The sequence below is a fragment of the Impatiens glandulifera genome, chromosome 2 (genome assembly GCF_907164915.1).
Source record: "Impatiens glandulifera chromosome 2, dImpGla2.1, whole genome shotgun sequence".
NCBI lineage: Eukaryota > Viridiplantae > Streptophyta > Magnoliopsida > Ericales > Balsaminaceae > Impatiens > Impatiens glandulifera.
Genome location: NC_061863.1, coordinates 59,221,100 through 59,239,977, shown reverse-complemented (window position 1 = coordinate 59,239,977; position 18,878 = coordinate 59,221,100). Strand labels below are relative to the sequence as shown.

The window sequence follows — 18,878 nt, the reverse complement described above, 5'->3', positions numbered from 1 at the left end:
CGATTACACCACATAATTTCTCTCAAATTCCCTCTGGAATTATTTCTCAAAAATAAATATGATATTTTTCTTCTCTTCTTCTTATCTTTAAATTCATTTGATTATTTATTAAAATTTATTTATAGTATATTTTATTTTTCTATTTATAACATGATCAAAAACTCTATTATTCATAAAAATAAAATGTTTTAGAGATAAATTAACATTATAAATCACTAAAATATTAAAAATTAAATTAAACATTAATTATTAGATTTATTTTATTATTTTTATTAGTTAACTTTTAATTAATTTATTTTCAATTATATAAATCATTTAATTTTTTAATTATATATATATATATATATTATAGTTATTAATATATCTAATTTATAATTACTATACCTAACTTTTTTTGGGAAAATAATATACCTAACTTATTTAATATGTTAGGTCACAAAATTAAATATATTAATAAAGTATATATATTAATATCAATAATTTATTTATATATAATTATAAATTTAAATGATTTATATAACTGAAAAATGAATTAATATGTCAATTTTCTTAATTTTTAATGAATTAAAATAAATTATTAACTCATCTCTTCAACAATTTTTTTTTGTTTGTTTGTTGATGTATTATAAAATTTTAAATATAAATATAAATTATCATTAAATATTAAATTATATTTAAATCATTTAATAGGATAATAATTAATAACTCAAATTTCGATAGGCTAAATTTACAAATTTTAAATAATACATATTCCTACAGATAAAACATTGAAATGAATTTTCGGGGAAATTTGACGAAATGACCCTAAAAATTTATTTATTTGACTTTTGATCGGCGCTTAAAATAAAAAACGCTGGCGACACCTTTTTTTTAAAAAAAATTTTGCCCCTGTTGCGAGACGTCCTCAATTGTGAGACGCAATCAATATTCGCGAGACGCAACCGGCACTCGCAAAACGCAACCGGCACTCGCGAGACGCAACCGGCAATCGCGAGACGAATATTATTTTATTTTTTTGTTTCAAAATATATATATATATATATATTTTAACATTGCATCCTGTTGTGTCTCACAAAGACAACATTTTCGTTAAAAATAAAATAAAAGTGTCACCTGCATATTTATTTTATGCCGCGGCTAAAAAGTGAAATAAACTAATCTTCAGATTCATTTTATCAAATTTCTTGAATCATACACAACTTTATATTTCTGAATACTTATATAAGTTAGAAGTTGAATTTGAAGCAGCATCCAATAACCGGAGAGAGAGTAGAAAATACTCTAAAATCCGGTTTTCAGGATCTCTCTTCTCAAATATTTCTTCACCTGTAAATGGACTCTTTGAATTCACATGGAACTTGTTCCGATTCTCCATACAAGCTCTTGATTCAAGCGGCTTCTCTTATACCAATTCATCATTATTTAGCTTGGATTTTTCTTTTCTGCTTAATCTTCCTTTATCACTTCCTCGAATTACATCTTCTCCACGACTTATTTACTGGATTTAGGGGCCAACCTGTGTCCTTAACATTCCATTCCAGATCCGAGCTCTACCAAAAAGTTGTTTCCAACTGTCAGATTCTTCACGGAAGGTGAGAAGATTCTAATTGTTCTAATTTCTGCGTAAGAACTTCGTTGTATTCTAATGGACGTTTTTCTCGTTTATTGTTGCAGATACTTATCTACTCCATGGCTTCCGAGTCCACATCTTCAAACTACTTTCTTAAGCTTCCGTGAGAATGCTCCTACTAACATGTACACAAGGTATTGATTGCTTGCGTTATCTCACTATTTCAATTATTTTTAGTTACCTGTAGATTTGAGTTTTAGCATTTTTTTCTAGTTGAGAAACATCCTTAGTTTTCTATTCAGATTAAACGTAATTTATTGTCTGTATTAATGTATTATTATTATTATTATTATGTCTAGGCAACTAATGCGTACATCAGACGGGGGAACAGTTGCTTTGGATTGGCTAAAACATTCTGATGGTAATGCCGACTTCCCTAACTAGTGATGTCCTCTTATGGACAAACCTTTCATGTATTGGGACTTCCCCTATTTTACATGTTTACCTTTGTAAAGGCAGTGTCATCATGTTTCACTACCATTTAGTAATTGGGCAATTGTCTTTTTTCAACTTCCATCCTATCTATACAAAGTTGATTGAAGCAAGTTAAAACCAAAACCATTGTCTTGATGGTGAATTGCCTGCTTCGAGAATTCTGCTCCCACACCCACAAAACAGTCTCATCCATGCCTTAATGTAATTGGGCATGTTTTCTGTGTGCTTCGTGATGTGTCCAGTAAGAATAACTAGGAATTGATATTCCATGCTACTTTTCTGGTTTTGTATCCATTCATGTCATACAAGTATCTTACATAGACATCTAGATTCTACACACAATTTAAGTGTCCTTGAATGGAATCTTATATCCCATTAGTAAGGCTGTCTGGACGGATTTATCAGATTCTAATATTATTGACCGATTTGGACGGTTTAGGTAAAATTGTAGATTTGCGGTCTATACTAAAAGGGATTTAATATTAGAAATTATCCTAAATAGTTTTAAGAATTTACTTCCCTAATCATCACTAAGTCTAGTTGTTTGGGATATATAGTATAAATTAGATTGTAACAGTGAAATGCTTCAGTCCTTCAAAAGGAATTTAGCATATATATGAATATTTACATAAGTCAAGTTATTGATGGTATTGATTTGCTCTACTATTGATTTCTTATACTAGGAGCAGATTCATGAGGACTCTTTGATATATCTTGTCCTCTAACTTTACATCATTATACAACTTTGAAACATCCTATGAAGTCTACATGCTAGTCCTAGTGGAGAAAAAAAAAAGTAAAATTGATGAAATTAGTATATTGTTTCATGATTCCTCACTTGATCACTTTACCTCTCATCTTAAGGCTTGCATCTCTTTGGCTGTGCAACTGTGTATGCCCTCTCTCATTTTTAACGCTTCTGATGTGCTACTTGTTTTATTCTAATCATCGTATCCTTTTACTCGACCCTTACAGTGTCCGATGTTGCCTACCAACTGAATGATGCTATTCCTAAACATGAGAGAACTCCAATTGTGATTGTGATTCCTGGTTTAACGAGTGATTCTACAAGTGCTGTAAGCTCTCATTGCCTCGTTAATTGCACATAATGGTCCAATTTTAGCTTGATGATTACGTGCCTTCAGAATTGTTTTTATTTTTTATTCCATGTATTCGGAAATCTGTTGCTGGTTGGTAAAAGGTCTCAGTGAAACCTAAATGAGTGGAATGGGATGTGCCATTTAATGGTTGAATTAGCCCAACATGATCAAATTTTATGGTCATGAATTTGGGAGGTTTTAGTATCTATGTGGATATGGATGCTATTGGAACAATATAACAATAAGGGTAGATTTGTGAATTTTTTGTGTTGCTATTCGATGGAGTATCTCTTATTTCATCTTAACATAAATCTATTAGGATCTGATGAGCAGGCCACTTGTTTATAATGGTATTTGTTTGAAGAAATGTTATGTTCAAACTGCTTCTTATCAATTTCAATTTTTTTGTCTTTTTTTTGTTGTTTGTTGATTCGTTTCCTCATGTCCACCTATCTATAACAGTATGTAAAACATTTTGCTTTGGCAATGGAAAAAAGTGGGTGGAATGTGGTTGTTAGTAATCATCGTGGGCTTGGCGGAATATCCATCACTGTAAGCACCCATCCCAAAGATATTTAAGAATTGTCATACTTGCGTTCCAATTTTTGGTCATGACTTAAACTAATTAACCTGCAGCTAATTGGATCTGCATCATCTTGCCATGCAATTAATAAATTTATCCACCGCTCTTTTATACCTCTCTTGATAAAGAATACCTTTTCACCATTGGCTCTTAATCTTACATTGGAAACCATAGGAGTATTAAATGATTTAGATCCCAATGTCCAACTTTTATATGAAGATCCAGGGCGTATTTTCTTAGAGATGAGTTATCTTTGTCCACGACAATTTCAACACCCAAGGGAAATTGCTAATCACCCATATATTTAGTTTGTGACTTGCTCTAAGGGAATAGTTTCAATCTTGCAAAATCCATTACCATAATTTTCTCTAACAACAATATATCATTACATAAATGACTAGGAAGATACATTGGGATTTCATTTTTTTTATTTATAGAAAATGAAGTGGTCAGATTGGCGTACTGTTTAAACCAAGCACAAGGATACTGTTTAAGCTCATCAATTTATTGGCGTACTCTTAATACTTACCCTAGGAGAGGGATGTCCTTACCAACAATAGAGTTGCTAAGGGGATAAATAGCTAGCAATGATAGGCACTGTTCAAATTTTAGTACCTCAAATAATTCTAGGTCCCAAAAAAGTGTATATTTCATTATTCTAGGTTCCATACCTTGTACTCCCTAAGCACAAGCAGGGACCTAGATGTGCCCCTATAACTGGGGACATCGGACCTAACCGGGCCTAGAAAAAGACAGAACCTAATTGGATCAGAAACTACACTATGATTGCTTTCTTCGTATTCTTTTCAATTAAAGTTGACCTTTTCAAAAATACAATTTCTTTGACAATTTTCTTTTGGCTTGTCATTGCAGTCTGATTGCTTCTATAATGCTGGATGGACTGAAGATGTGAGAGAAGTCATTGGTTTTATCCACAAACAGTACCAGGAAGCACCACTCTTCATTGTTGGAACTAGCGTTGGTGCCAATGTTTTGGTAATCCATCGCTTGAGTTATAAATGTAATATGCACATCCATTTAAGACTTGTAGCTAAGATGAACATCTGGGGATGAAATTCCACTCTTCAAACACCATGAGTAGGCTATATTTCTACTTGTTTATTTCATGATGAGTTATAAAAATCAAACTTTGAGATGCATGAGACTTGTGAACTAAAATTCAGTATACATGTAATGATGTACTACAAGTTCAGACATCTATATGCAAAGAGTTGATTATATTAAGTTATTAACTACGCCTAATCTGTATTATAAAAAAACACTGAATATTCTAGCGCCATCTCTAGATAGATCGTACAAATCTAACGTACCTAGCATGTTACACAATAGGAAAAATATTTGAAGACATCTTGATCCTAGCGTAAAGAGATCTAACATAATGTTGTAAGCAATTTACAGGCGATTGTTTGTCTAATATTCCCATCCTGTTTTGACTGGGAGCTGGGTTTTCAGGTAAAATATCTTGGCGAGGAAGGGAACAATACACCAATTGTTGGTGCGGTAGCTATCTGTTCTCCATGGGACGCGTTGGTCAGTAAATATATTTCTTTGATATGACATCCTTGATATGGTATTCTAGATACATTTATGCTATTCAAAAATAAGGAAGATTTAAAGGTTAGATTATTATCATTAATAATCAAAATCCAATGATGTCTTATTCTTTTATATCTGAGAAATTTTGTAGTCCATGAAAAATTACCAGTTCTATTCCTACATCCAAAAGTTAGTACTCCCTAGCATCTTTTTTTGTCTTTTATAGGCGATTAGGCTGTTAGTAGACAGTGATAGGGCTTAGACGGGAACAAGAGTAGAAGCCTAAGAGAAAATGCTCTCCTAGGTCCTTTTCTAGTGCAACACTGGAAAACACCCTCTTTTTGTCACCCCTCAACCTTCTGGATTTATACCGAACCCATGGACAAGCTAGGATCCCTGAACTATCTTTTGAGTCTTTGTTCATTCAACCCCATACCCTTTTTGATTAAAACTGGATAGAATCCTGCGTAAAAGATAAAGGGAAACTCCCAGCCCATAACCCCCTAGCCTTTTAGTGAGTTGATTGCCAATTTCCAGCTTCCTTAACTTTCTGGCCTGTTGGTTAAGTGAGGTGGGTAAAAGGTCATGTCTTTCACACTTGGTCTATTATATCAGGTGAAATGCTTTTGATTCTGCTATCATTGGATTTTGGTTTCTTGTGCATGAACTTGATGGAGACATTGAAAACCCTACAGCCATAAAAGTTAATAATACAAGAAAACAGAGAGACTAATATGCTCTTTTGAACATGCCATTTCTCTTTCCTCTTTCTTTGCTAAATGTGGAAGAATATATAGACCAATCCAACATTCTTTTGTCAGTGTCTTTTGGTCCTTATGTTTTCTAAGTCTATCTTACAGCTACATATGCAGACATGCTGGAAGACTATCTTTTCTATTATCATGATCTTTCTTTTCTTTGGCAATAATATAATTTTTTTAACTGCTATGTCGCTTTTCATTTGATTTAGCAAATAGATTTCCAATTCTTTTATAGATACTTATCTCAATATATATACATCAGTATGACCTGCTCAAATTGAAATTCTTGTTACTAACTAGTATGTTATTGTTTCGGCAGATATGTGATAGATTCCTCAACAGGAGGACTCTACAGAAGCTTTATGGCAAAGCTCTTGCAGTTGGCCTAAAAAGTTATGCCAAACTGTATGTCTTCATGACTTTGAATCAACTGCTTTCTTTTTTATGTATCTCTTACACCATTTGGTTATCATTTGTCTTGAATAATTATTTCTTCAATTCCCTTTCACGTCTCCACATTTTTCCTGCTTTGTAAAATTCATGTGTATTGATAACTGAATTCTTGCAGGCACCAGTCTATATTTTCTCGCCTTACAGATTGGGAAGGCGTTGAGAAGGTCAACTATGTTTTCATTTTTATATGTAGTTTTTCCTGTTGAGACCATTAATCATGGTAGAGAATAAGGAATGAGGTCTTGCTACAGAAATATTATGTGTCTGCTTGTAAATTTCTTCTACCTGTGTTTGCCTTCTTTTTTCTTCTCCACTTAAATTCTTTTGATGCCATAATAACATTAAATTCTACCAAAATAATTACTCTTCCTGCACATAAGATTCCAAGTCATACATTTCATATTCTAGTTTACAAATTGGAGATGAGAGATGATTGATCTGTATAGTGCAGTAAAGTTGGTAGATTGTCTTTCACCATTTAGTGGTACCCTTCTTCCTTATTTATTATGCTTTCTTATATGATAAATAGAAGAGTATTCACTGCAATTCATGTGGGTTGGATCTTAGAACTCTGTACCATTTTGTTTCTGAAGCATCAAAATGTTCAGTTGCAGATGTAAGGAGATGTATATAAGCCTATGAATCATTAATGGAGCTTTCATTTGTGAATTGAGACTTTCAAGGAATGGAATATTATGCATATATCATTGGCATAGTTTCAAGGACTAGAATAGAAAACGATAAAGAATTCCCATCTTTTCTGTTATTGGGATAAGAAAGCTACTTTTCTGAGTTACCCATAAGTAATGGCCACCACTTTCTTTCCAATGGGTGCAGATTTTATTTTCTTAAAACCTGAGAGTCGATGATTGTGACCTTGTTTGGTTTGATTCGTGTACCTTTAGTTTAACTTGTGTAAACATGCATGTATAAGGTCCTGAAGCATTTTCACAACTGACCTTGAGAGCATTAGATATGATCCAGAATAGTGCAGTTGTTGATAATTATTTAAGTTCATTACATGATAGTCAATTTCTGTTCTCAAATGCCATATGCTAAAAATGTTTGATTATATCTGATGCTTTCAGGCATGTTCACTTCGGGAATTTGACACTCATGCTACTCGAGTTCTTGGGAAATACGAGGTTTGTGCATCCAATTTTTCTTTGGATGTTTCTTTTGTTTGTCTTGCATTTGCCGAATATGTTTTCTGCTCGTAGACAGTGGACACATACTATAGGCGTTGCAGCAGCAGCAATTTTGTGGGAGGCATACTAGTTCCACTTCTTTGCATCAATGCCCTTGACGATCCAATATGTACAAAGGAAGCCATCGCTTGGGATGAGTGTAGGTGTGATTTCTTGATAATCTCTTTTTGTGGATTTGGATTCTTATTAGCCATATATATATGTATATATATAAATATTTTAAAGTTCACCTTTAAACAATTAAACTTTTTTCCCCCAAAAAAAACAATTAAACTAAACAAAGAGAAAAACAATGATAGATATACCGTTGATGGGTAGCTCAAGTGGTAAGTATCTTTAACTAAAGAGGCTAAGGTCTCAGACTCTCAGTTCGATTCTCACATAAAGCGCTTTGATTGAAATCGGGGATTATGGTTGTGGGATTTGGTACTAGACTCCTCCTCCTGGGAAAAAGTCTTGGTCTAAGAAAGACGAAGGAGTGCATGAAGAAACCCCTGACCCTCTCTATCCCCATCCGCTTTGCTCAAAATGTCCTTCTGATGTGTTCTTTACAGATTGCCCACCATATAATAAGTGGAATGGTCTCTTTAGTAGCCATATCTATTAGAAATTAAATTACAAAAGAATTTGAGATATCAGACCTAGAGATTATCCATTCAATGATTTTTCATATCAATATTCAACACACTCCTGATACTCCTAGCTTTAACCTGCTAGGAATCCCTACAATAGCAAGAAATTTCATTTTAGAACTATTCAACTTGTCAAAACAGTAGGCTACCCTTTTAATGTGTGTCGTTTGATTTGTGTATTATACTGTCATCTCTATTAATGATATGTATCATAGCCTCCAGTTTACTTAGCCCTTTATATAAGCCTACCATATACTCGTATTTACTAAAGGCAGTCTGTTGGAGTTTTGCATACATGTACCTATTTTATCAGCCATAGATTCTGGATATTATGATTTCCTCTAACAGACAAGTTATATTAATCCACGCAGGCTTAATGAAAATATTGTTCTAGCAACTACTCAACATGGAGGACACTTGGCTTTCTTCGAAGGATTAACAGCCAAATCCTTATGGTAATTCAGCTTGTACCCTTTTTCCTGCAAATAGTTACTAACTCCTTTTATTGAGTAATGATTACTATCTCCTTAATTTCAAATTTAAACCATTAATATTTGATATACTTGCACTCAATATGAAATCCACTTGTTGATTGTTTCTAGGGAAATTGAGCTCTAATTAAAGGTCTCAATTTGCAATTGTACTGTAAAAATAGTAATTGAGAAGTTTTTTTTCTTAGAATGAGAATCTTTTCATTGCGGTACAGTCAACCTGAAGTCGTGGAAAAGATCCAAACTATAACAGTAAAAGTCATAACATAAGTTAATCAAAATGGGGAAATCACCTTGATTGATGTGAGGTCATGTGGAGGTGAAATGTTGTGCTAGCATCCTCCAGAAAGGATAAATCTTGGTAATAAAATAAATAATTTGAGAACTGAATAATCTGAAACCATTTTTGCATAGAAGAAGTTTTATTATCTTTACCTAGATCCTTTGTTTTGGCCCTTTTGGGAATGTAGAATGTGCCCGTGTTGTTAAAATAATGAAGCCCATCGACACATACAAAAGCAAAGCACCAGGATGAAAGTAGTAAAGATCCTATACTTAATTAATCAAAAGCGAAATGATGATTTAATCCAAAAAAAGTGACAATGTTTTCTGCTTCTGATTTTATATTCTTTTGTTATATTTTACTATAAAGTGTTGTATCTAGTGCCGTGGTCAGCCATAATGGTTGCATAGCTGTCTTCTCTCCTTTGCAGGTGGGTTCGGGCCGTTAATGAATTCCTTAACATTTTGAACTCCAGCTCATTAGTTCACAAGAAGAACAAGGTAAAGCCGAATGTTACTGTACAATATGAACTCAACTATTTCCTAGATCACCCACCTAGTTCATGGGTAAAAGTGTTCAACTTATGTTCGATTTGCGATGATGCTATGTTAGCTTATTTTCTGAATGATGTTTGAGTTTTAGCTTGATAGATTATTTTTATGAATCATGATAAAAATGTTTTTGGTTCGACAAATATAATAGGGGGTCATAGCTTGGTCTGATTTGACTTGCCAATTTGATCCTCTACAGATGCAAACTTCCCACTTGATCAGTCCAAATGAATCTTCAATTGATCATTCACCATACCTGAGTATCAGTGAAGATGGCACAGTTGCTGCATTGGCCGATGATCAAACAATCAAGGAAGAGAAGGACGACGACGAAAGAGAGGAAGTTAGTTTAGAGAATGAAGTAATGCAACCGTCTAAGATTACTGAAGAAATGCAGTTGCTGCTGCCCACAAAGAAATGCATGGATCAGCTTTCGCGAAGGAGTAGCTTTTCGATTTGGCTGCTTGTGTACGTCGCGGTTACAACAACATGGCCACTTGTGGGCTCTGCTCTTAAGGTTCTATTGAGAAAGAAGTTTGGAAGTATCTTCTTGCCTAGAATATTCAAGAGCAAATCGGATTAATTATTATACCTACTCTCCAAACACATTCTTCATCACTTTATTGATCCACCATTATTATTATTGTTCCCTACTCAAACATATAAATATGAGTTGAGGTGCTTCATAAATTTTCTTCTGTATTCATAAAAATAAATCAAATAAAATGTTTGTTTCTTAAATACCAAGTGTTAGTTTGAAAATGAAAACATCTTTTCTTTTATTTAGGGGGAGCATTCAAACAGATCCGAACATCGAAAAACATTGCATCTGCCCCGGTTATAGGGTGTGGTTTTTCTCGTGACTGGCTGTATATAGGATTTCATCATTGCCATGTAAAACTTGCATCATATATTATTGCTTTATAGTTTGGATTCAAAATATATATAAATATATTGCTTCATTCTGTTCTGTCTTCTAAACTGTTAGCTGATCTTCGGCCTTCGGAGGCGTGAAGAAGCAAAGCAGTAGTAAGCATAAACGAAAGGAATGGGGGCGATATAAAGTTCTCCATCTCTAACATTTATCGTTGAGGGATGTGTTTGAAAAGATCAAACAATGTAATTAAATATCTACAAAAAAGTACAAATTTCATCATAAGATATATGTATAGATCAATTAAAGTGTTTCTCACAATCACGTCTAAATCCAAATTAAAGTGTTTTAACATGATCACTATTGGTTTCCATTGGCACTTAACAAGAATATGATCAAATCTGGAGAACATGTTTTGCAATTTGAGATTTGTTCATCAAGGGAACAACAACTGCATCCCCAACATTCATATCATCCTTTCTTGATGAAACTTTAAAGTTTTACAAGAAACATGTGCAAGAACATTGTAATTACTCAAAAATCTTGTAAATCACTTTACAAAATCAATCCCAAGTTCCAATAAGCAACACAAACATACATCATCATTATCATCCATATCAATTACAAACATGAAGGAAAAGATTAATGAGAATTAAAGTCACGTACTGGTGGTGGATAACGGGTGTAAGAGCCAGTTGTTGTTACATATGCTTATTCATCATTCCCACAACCCCCATAAAGAACAATAAGCACCATCATCAATTAACCAGGACCGACTTTGGGAATGTCATAATGTTCGCTCATGTTCGCCAGATACTGATTGAAATCCTGAATCCGATCGCGGTGTGATTTATTGGCAGTCTTGGCCAATTTGTGCACATCGATCTGTTCCTTTTGCTCCATATAACGTTTCTCTGCTGGAGTTAGATGAACTTGATAGCCTGTAGCATTTCCATCGCCAGTAACCCTGTTGTTGGAATCACCTAGGTCATCCTCATCATCTGCGTTCCCTGACATTCCTGTGGTCCCATCAGAGTTCAATTCCGTTCCTGTCACAGATGTGATTTGATCATAATTCTTCTTATTATGTTTCTTCTTCTTCTTCATTCCCCCCGCCTTCACGTCAAGAGCTTTTCCTTTCAGCTTCAGTTTCCCTCCCACAACATTATCGTACGAAGACATTGTTTCCTGATTCAGTTGATCGGAGACGAACGGCGGACAGATCTGGTCTATCTATCTCCTCTTGGTCGCTCGCGTGAAAGGTTCTTCAATGGCTGAAACCCTAAAGGCTCTATCTTTATATTGACGAGACCAATAAGAATAAACCAAATCCGAAAGAAAAAAGTCGTTATTCGCTCCTAAACATTTTTTCTTCGATTAGAATGTCTCTTAAACTTTAAATTATGCAAATTTCATCCTCAATATTTTCAATTTGTTAAAGATATCCTTAGCATAAGGAGAAAAGACTATTTAATGCCCTTAAATGTAAGATAACTGTTTAAATTTGATATTGTACTTTAATGATATTCAAAATTGACCTTAACATTTTATTGTTATTTTTTTCTTAACTCCTTACCATTGTTTTATTTACCAACAATTGTCTATTTAATCATACAATAAATATTTATTTGTGCCCGTCCTGAGTTTCTACATACAATTATCTTTTGCAACTTTTTGTTAAGTTATTAATCTTGTTAGTAAAAATTGATTTAATAAATTTATATTTATTAAGAATATAATAATTTTTAAAATATAAATTATCTCATAAAATAATCTTTAATATTTTTAAAATATTAAATTATCTCTTAAAATATCAAAATTTTACAATTTTACTAAATAGTCTAATTTAGATAACTCTCAAATTAAACCATTTTTTACTATAATAAAATTTTGTAAATTTATTAATAATTTTAATTTTATACAATTTTACGGAAAATATGTGAATTTAAAAAAAATATATTTATTCAAAAAATAAATGAATTAATGTAACTAATTTTATAAATATAAATTTTTATAGTGTTATTTAATAATAATTATTTTGTAATTAATTTTATACTTAATTATATATAAGTACCAATAATTTAGTTATAAAGTAAATTCTTATAAAATGCTTAAAAATAACCATCTCCTCTCATAACAAATAAAATGATTTTGAGTACAAATTTCACTGATATCTCTCTCTACGTTTCTCATATTGATTTGAATCTATGATTAATAGGTAAAAACTAACATTCTATTATGTATAAAAAAAAAATCTATTTCTCATCCATTATACAAAGAAAAGAGAAATTAATATATATATATATATATATATATATGAATTGATAGTTTTATTAATTGCTTCTTTTGTATGAATTAAATTCAATAAATTAACATTTCATCAAATCAATAATGTAAAGTAAAATAAATATCACTCATTCTTTTAAAAAGAATAAAAAGATAAAAAGAAATAGCTTGCAAACTTAATAGAGAAATATGGCACCATTTGATCCTATAAGAAAAAAAAATTGAATTTGTTTTTGACTAAGTTTAGTTTCTTAACATAATCCAGATATATTTCTGGATTCAGAATTTTTGTATTCTATCCAAAGAGAAGTGAATTGCATCAAACTATTATCTAATATCTAGTACAGAGTGCACTTAATGGGTGATAATAATTAACAAATTATCAGCCCAGTCATTACTTTTCAGAAATAAATATGACACATTCTTGATGATCATCATTATCAATTCTTTAGTAAGAACTAAGAAACTTCTTATAGGACCAAAAATTCTGAATCAGTTCAAACTTACTTGCACAATCCACAACAGAAAGCTCTACATGCCCCCCCGCCTTCAACAAGCTTTCCTCAAAGCACAAAACCACTTGAATCCTATGCACCGCTTCAGCTGCAACATGATTAATGAACCAATCAGTCAATGGACAATAAATTGGGATAGGTATAGAACAATATGTCATTGCGTTTAATGAACTCAAGAAGATAACGAACTCAGCTGAGGAACTCACATCTCAAGTGGAAAGCGTGTTGAACTTGAGAGGAGAAGTCTCAAGTTCACTTCTAACTGAAAGCTTCTTGATATGATATTGTGCTAGCAAGGAGGGAATAAACCCCGACTGATTTCAAGAAAATATGCCGCCATCACTACTAGCCAAATTTAAGGTCCTGATCTGTCAATCAATGACAAATGGTGCCTTGATATGGTACCCAGTTGATCTTCTTTCTCTTTCACTTATTCCACGATAATTTATTATCCATCTAGTACTGTGACATAGCCTCTTGCTGCAAGCAAGTAACATGTATTAAGAATTAGTAATCAAACAGCAAGATTAGTGATACTTCTGAATGTACATTTGAAGGGGACTATAGCAAGAAACAATCAAGTTGGGAATATACTACTTAGAGATGTCTGAGTATTTTACAAGAAAGTAAATAAAATCACCCAACATGGCTTCAAAACATACCATCCATTTTGATTCTCAAAAGCACATTGATTCAAGTGGGAGAAGGTCATGGCATTGAGATTTTGTGCTAGTCTCCTCCACGGAATAAACCTTGGCCTCAAGAAAAAAGTATCATTCATTTACTTTCTTTATCCATTTCGCCCACAAGTTTGTTCCACTTGAACCATTTCAAAGGCAAGCTCCCTCTTGATTTTGATCAAAGCTTTATATTCGCTAATAATGCTATTTGTTTATGAACATGGTTAATGATTTTAGCATATCTTTTCTTAGGGTTGTTTGATGTGGTATATCATTGATAGCTTCCTGCATCAAATCATCAACTAAAATACTAAAACACCCTTACTTTATTCTATAACATTTTATAATATTAAATACTAAGGATATTTTGGACATTTAACCCAAATAAATCACTTTTTTCATCAAACAATATCTTTTTTGGAAAACAAAAAACACTGTTTAAAGAAGGTCAAACAAGTAATTCATGATTTGTACTGTCCCACAGCCATTACATTTTATTACATGAGAAAATCACTGAAATATCAAGCTGAAATGCAGGTCAATGAGTACTAAAATAGTAGGAACATAAATTATACTACAGAAAATTAAAAAAAAAAACACTACTCAACTATGTAAATTAAACTTAATTTTGAAAAACACAGGATTGGCTTTATCACTAACCTTATTTTACATATGATTGGTTGTGTCTTGTCTCCTGAAATCAGTGAACTTGCTGTAAATCTTTCCATATGCATTTCTTTGGAGAGTCTGCACAGGATAATAGCAAATATAAAGATGCAGTTGAGAATTATACACTCTGTTACATGTATGTAGTACCTTCATTATATCTGAAATGAGAAGAATAGGCACCCATGCTCCCAGCGTAATTTAATCTCCCTTCCAATGGTAAGCCCCTTTTCCCGAACAAGTTTACCCCATTTACCTACAAGATTGTAGTAGCTCCCACGCCACCTTAACTTCATTGTATGAAAATCACCAGTGTCATAATCTTGAGCATTAATAGTTAGCTGCCTCTCATTTCTCAGTTGATCTCGATCTTGGAGAGTCCAAAGTAACAAAATATTGTTTTCAACAGCCTTTCCAGGTAAAGTGAGAAATGGGTGATTTGTATCAATGTCTGACAATGTGAGGGCCTTCCTAATGGGCCAATAATCTAATCCTGGGTTTACTGCAACAAATTGTTCTTGCGGAATTGAGAAATGCAAACACTTGTTCCACCAACATATTTTTATCTCTTTCCCAACACCAAGTCCCCTCTTCCGAATGATTTTCCCCCATTTTCCAATAAGGTTATAGCTATTTCCGCGCCATTTCAGCTTCATTTGATAAATTTCTCCAGTGTCATCATCTCGGGCATTCATATCTACTTGCTCATCATTTCTCAGACATTCTCGTTCGTGCTGTGTTAAGTGTACAAGAATATACTCGTCAACAGGTCGTTGAGGCAAAGGGAGGAAGGGATGGTTGGTATCTATATCAGACAATGTCAAAACCTTTTTAATAGGCCAGTGTACTGGATGTGGAGGTGCTGAAACAGTTTGCATCGGTGGCATATTGCCAACATTAAGCTCTTGAGGAACAGAGAAATGCAACCAACCATTAACCCAACGGATCATTATTTCATTGCCAACACCAAGTCCCTTCCCTCTAATAACTTTTCCCCATTTCCCAATAAGATTGTAGTAACTCACACGCCATTTCAGCTTCATCAGGTACTTATCGCCGGTATCATCATCATGGACATTAATTGTTACATCATGTGTGTTTCTTAAATGGTCTCGAACAAATGGTGTGAAATGTATAAGAATATGGTCCTCAACTGCTTGGCGAGAAAGAGTGAGGAATGGATGAGTGACATCAACGTCAGATGATGTCAGGGTCTTCCTTATAGGCCATAGGTCCTGGCCTTGTAAGACAGTACTCCTCATTGATAGCTTTGGTCCTGAATTAATTCCCTGTAGTCAGTTTAATGAAGAAAACAACTCATGTAATGGGTTCAAGCTGATGAAGACATGAAATTTATGGAGATTCTAATCGCCACTTGATACTCATCAAAAGAAATGAATATATGCATCGTACACAAACTTTCATCAAGATGCTGAGGAAGGAAAAACACAGGTTTTTAACCATCAATTGTGGTAAAATTGATTATTGCGATATGAGGTAGTGGAATAAATACTTTTGGATGTAAGTTTATGAAGGAGAATGGTTGAGGAGAGATTGATGTAATACCTAATAAATTTAAAAAGAAACAAAACAAAAAGTGTCCAAACACAGATCATATCTGAATATATATATATATATATAAGTACATCAGCTTCGCAGTCACACAGTCTCGTCCTTTTGTGACCAATATGTAGATAAAGATGCAAAAGCTTGTGAACTTTGCATTACAGTAAAAATAATCTGAACTTACTTTAGCTGAAAAGGCAGCTTGCAATCACTACTTGAGCCAAAATATAATGTGTGTGTGTGTCTGTGTGGAGTCAGTCAGAAGACCGAGTTCTTGCGCGGATACGCACAGAAAGATCTGAAGATACAGAACTCATTAAGAATCGGAATTCCGGTCTCTATTTCCCACAAAAACATGAGGCTTTTGCGTTTGGAGCAACATAATCGCGAAAAGAAAGAAGAAGAAGCAAACAGCAAGCAATGTATAGGAGAAATGTATGAAAATGACCGTAGAAGACTCGTTCAAGCACGAAAATCGACATGGAAAAGTTGAAATCAAGCGGCGGAAGAGAAATTACCTGATCGGAAGCGCAGTGGTGATCGAGCCAGCGAGCAGAGAGAGAGAGAGAGAGCGTGGCGTGTATGTGTGTATGTAAAGAGAGCTCAGAAGAGGGTAAAAAGTTTGTGATTTGAAAAGCAAGTTGATGGATTGGATGGGATGGGATGAGATGAGACAGGAGAAGGAGAAGAAGGAATTCTGGTCAATATAAAAGATCGGAAAAAGTTCACTAATTGCACCCACCATATCAAACAAATTCAGCTCCCATTCTTTATACACAGCTACAAAATCAATCTCAAACTTTATAAACACAACTACACAACATATACAAACAAACAAACTGGTCTGACAGTGCGCGTGCCCTACTTTTGCTATCTTATTTGGGAAATTTTACGAGATGACCAACTAAATTAGCTGGTGACTCGCGCATAATTTTAAATGGTCCGGTGACTATTTCATATTTTTTGACGAAATTATCCTTGTCGCGAGACGCAATTGGATGTCATGTGAGTCCACAAATCGCGAGACGCGACCCCGGTTGCGAGAAGCAACCGGCAATCGCGAGACGCAAATTTTTTTTTTGAAAAGTCCACAATCGCGAGATGTATTCGCGAAAAAACTTTTCACAGGCATCCGATTGCGTCTCACAACCGGCAGTTACGTCTCGCAACGGGAACATTTTCGTCCAAAAAATTTTAAGTGGTCACTAGCGCATTTAAAATTATGCGCTAGTCACCAGCTCATTGAAGTAGTTATTATGGTTATTTCGTCAAATTTCAATCTTATTTGCTTGATTTTATTTTGTGAAAAAATTAAAACCAAATATATTTTATTATTTTAACCGGATAGTTGTCCGGATTTACTTTATTTTAATAAACTTAATTTATTTGAAAAATGTTTATTGATGTTGATTTTGAATTATATGTGATGTTTTGTTTGATAAACTTCAAATTCAGAGTGACAATTTAAGTCGAGTTCATTTCCACTATTCAAGTTCAATAGTTAGGCCTACTTCAGCATGAATTATTTACGTGATCCAAATTCAAAAAATATTATTTTACTTCTCTCTCATTTATTATACCACTCAATTAGTTAAACAAGTATTAAAATACATTCTATTTTAAATTTTATTTTTATTATATCATTATATATTAACACTCTTTAACTATTTTTATTAAAAATATTATATACCTCCTCAAAATCACCACTAATTATTTTTTCAAATAACTTAGGTTATAATTTTAAACTGACCAAGTCTTAGTAAGTTGAACGATATTAACTTGAATGTGACATGTTAAGTAAGTTGGGTCAAAAGATCTAACTTGAAAGTGACATGTTTATTTGTAATTTGACTCAAACCCGACTTGATTGACCCGATTGACTTGCCTCAACTCGAATCCAACTTGGTTTAACTCGGTGTAATTAATATCACATCTATCGAACTCTCTCTTATACTAAAATTACATTAACAAAAAAATAATAATAAAGTTAGATCACAAACTCACATAAAATAAAAACTTTATAAAATAAAATGAGTGAGTGAGTAAGAAATGACAAACACAAAACTTTAAAAAGTTGCAAAAGGGTTGGCAGGTTTATTTTTGGTCATTTCAGGTCGACCCAATTTTGACCCATTTATTAATCATGTTAAACAGAATGATCTGATTTCGACCCGAACCCAACATGACCTTAACTTGATTTTTCGTGTTCGATTCGGGTCGTATTTTCGTGTAAATGTCAGAAATTGTCGTTCATAATTAAAATGTATTAATATATAATGAAAAAATAGTTTATTATTGAATAAACTCAATTGAAGAAAGCCTAACTATATTACAAATGTTAAAATATATAATAATAATAATATTTTTATATAATTTTTTAAACAGTCTAATTAATTTGACATAGTTTTTAGTTGTATCATATATTATTATTATTTTGTTATTATAATCTTAAAGTTGCATATATTAATTTTAAATAATTCAATTGTAATAATTGAGGCAAGATTGTTTAGATTTAAAAGAAAATTTATTATTTTAACTTAATAAAGTTAATTATATACACAATACCATAATATATCAGTTAATCAAACATTAAAAATGATGTGGTGT

The 18,878-nt window shown here is 33.0% G+C and overlaps 3 protein-coding genes across 4 annotated transcripts; 1 reads left to right on the top strand and 2 right to left on the bottom strand.

Moving 5' to 3' along the window:
* The first annotated feature begins 1,240 nt into the window (after positions 1–1,240).
* Positions 1,241–10,422, top strand: LOC124926569 (embryogenesis-associated protein EMB8-like). Of its 2 annotated transcripts, none has more exons than XM_047466820.1 (14): positions 1,241–1,592; positions 1,675–1,764; positions 1,930–1,991; positions 3,041–3,141; positions 3,628–3,717; positions 4,622–4,744; positions 5,222–5,299; positions 6,386–6,471; positions 6,635–6,683; positions 7,608–7,664; positions 7,740–7,870; positions 8,731–8,814; positions 9,564–9,633; positions 9,884–10,422. In XM_047466820.1, exons 1-14 carry the CDS (start codon positions 1,333–1,335, stop codon positions 10,265–10,267), a joined length of 1,665 nt encoding a protein of 554 aa, XP_047322776.1. In that variant the 5' UTR covers positions 1,241–1,332; the 3' UTR covers positions 10,268–10,422. The 2 variants fall into 2 exon arrangements, with proteins under 2 accessions (XP_047322776.1, XP_047322777.1); XM_047466821.1 differs by having other exon boundaries at positions 9,544–9,633; positions 9,884–10,026.
* A 650-nt stretch (positions 10,423–11,072) lies between these two features.
* On the bottom strand, positions 11,073–11,835 carry LOC124926117 (protein FAM32A-like). The gene has a single exon (XM_047466288.1). The coding sequence runs from the start codon at positions 11,738–11,740 to the stop codon at positions 11,321–11,323; it is 420 nt and encodes a 139-aa protein (XP_047322244.1). The 5' UTR covers positions 11,741–11,835; the 3' UTR covers positions 11,073–11,320.
* Positions 11,836–13,193: 1,358 nt separating this feature from the next.
* On the bottom strand, positions 13,194–16,971 carry LOC124927793. The gene is made up of 4 exons (XM_047468268.1): positions 16,790–16,971; positions 14,856–15,994; positions 14,700–14,786; positions 13,194–13,839 (listed from the first exon to the last, which is right to left on the bottom strand). The coding sequence occupies exon 2, from the start codon at positions 15,965–15,967 to the stop codon at positions 14,861–14,863; it is 1,107 nt and encodes a 368-aa protein (XP_047324224.1). The 5' UTR covers positions 15,968–15,994; positions 16,790–16,971; the 3' UTR covers positions 13,194–13,839; positions 14,700–14,786; positions 14,856–14,860.
* Between the last annotated feature and the right edge of the window lie 1,907 nt (positions 16,972–18,878).

Coding starts and splice junctions, on each gene's coding strand:
- LOC124926117 (XM_047466288.1), bottom strand. CDS start 11,740: ATGTCTTCGTACGATAATGTTGTGGGAGGGAAACTGAAGCTGAAAGGA.
- LOC124926569 (XM_047466820.1), top strand. CDS start 1,333: ATGGACTCTTTGAATTCACATGGAACTTGTTCCGATTCTCCATACAAG. Junction 3,718..4,621: donor TTGGCGGAATATCCATCACT/GTAAGCACCCAT, acceptor TTGTCATTGCAG/TCTGATTGCTTCTATAATGC. Junction 7,871..8,730: donor ATCGCTTGGGATGAGTGTAG/GTGTGATTTCTT, acceptor TAATCCACGCAG/GCTTAATGAAAATATTGTTC.
- LOC124927793 (XM_047468268.1), bottom strand. CDS start 15,967: ATGAGGAGTACTGTCTTACAAGGCCAGGACCTATGGCCTATAAGGAAG.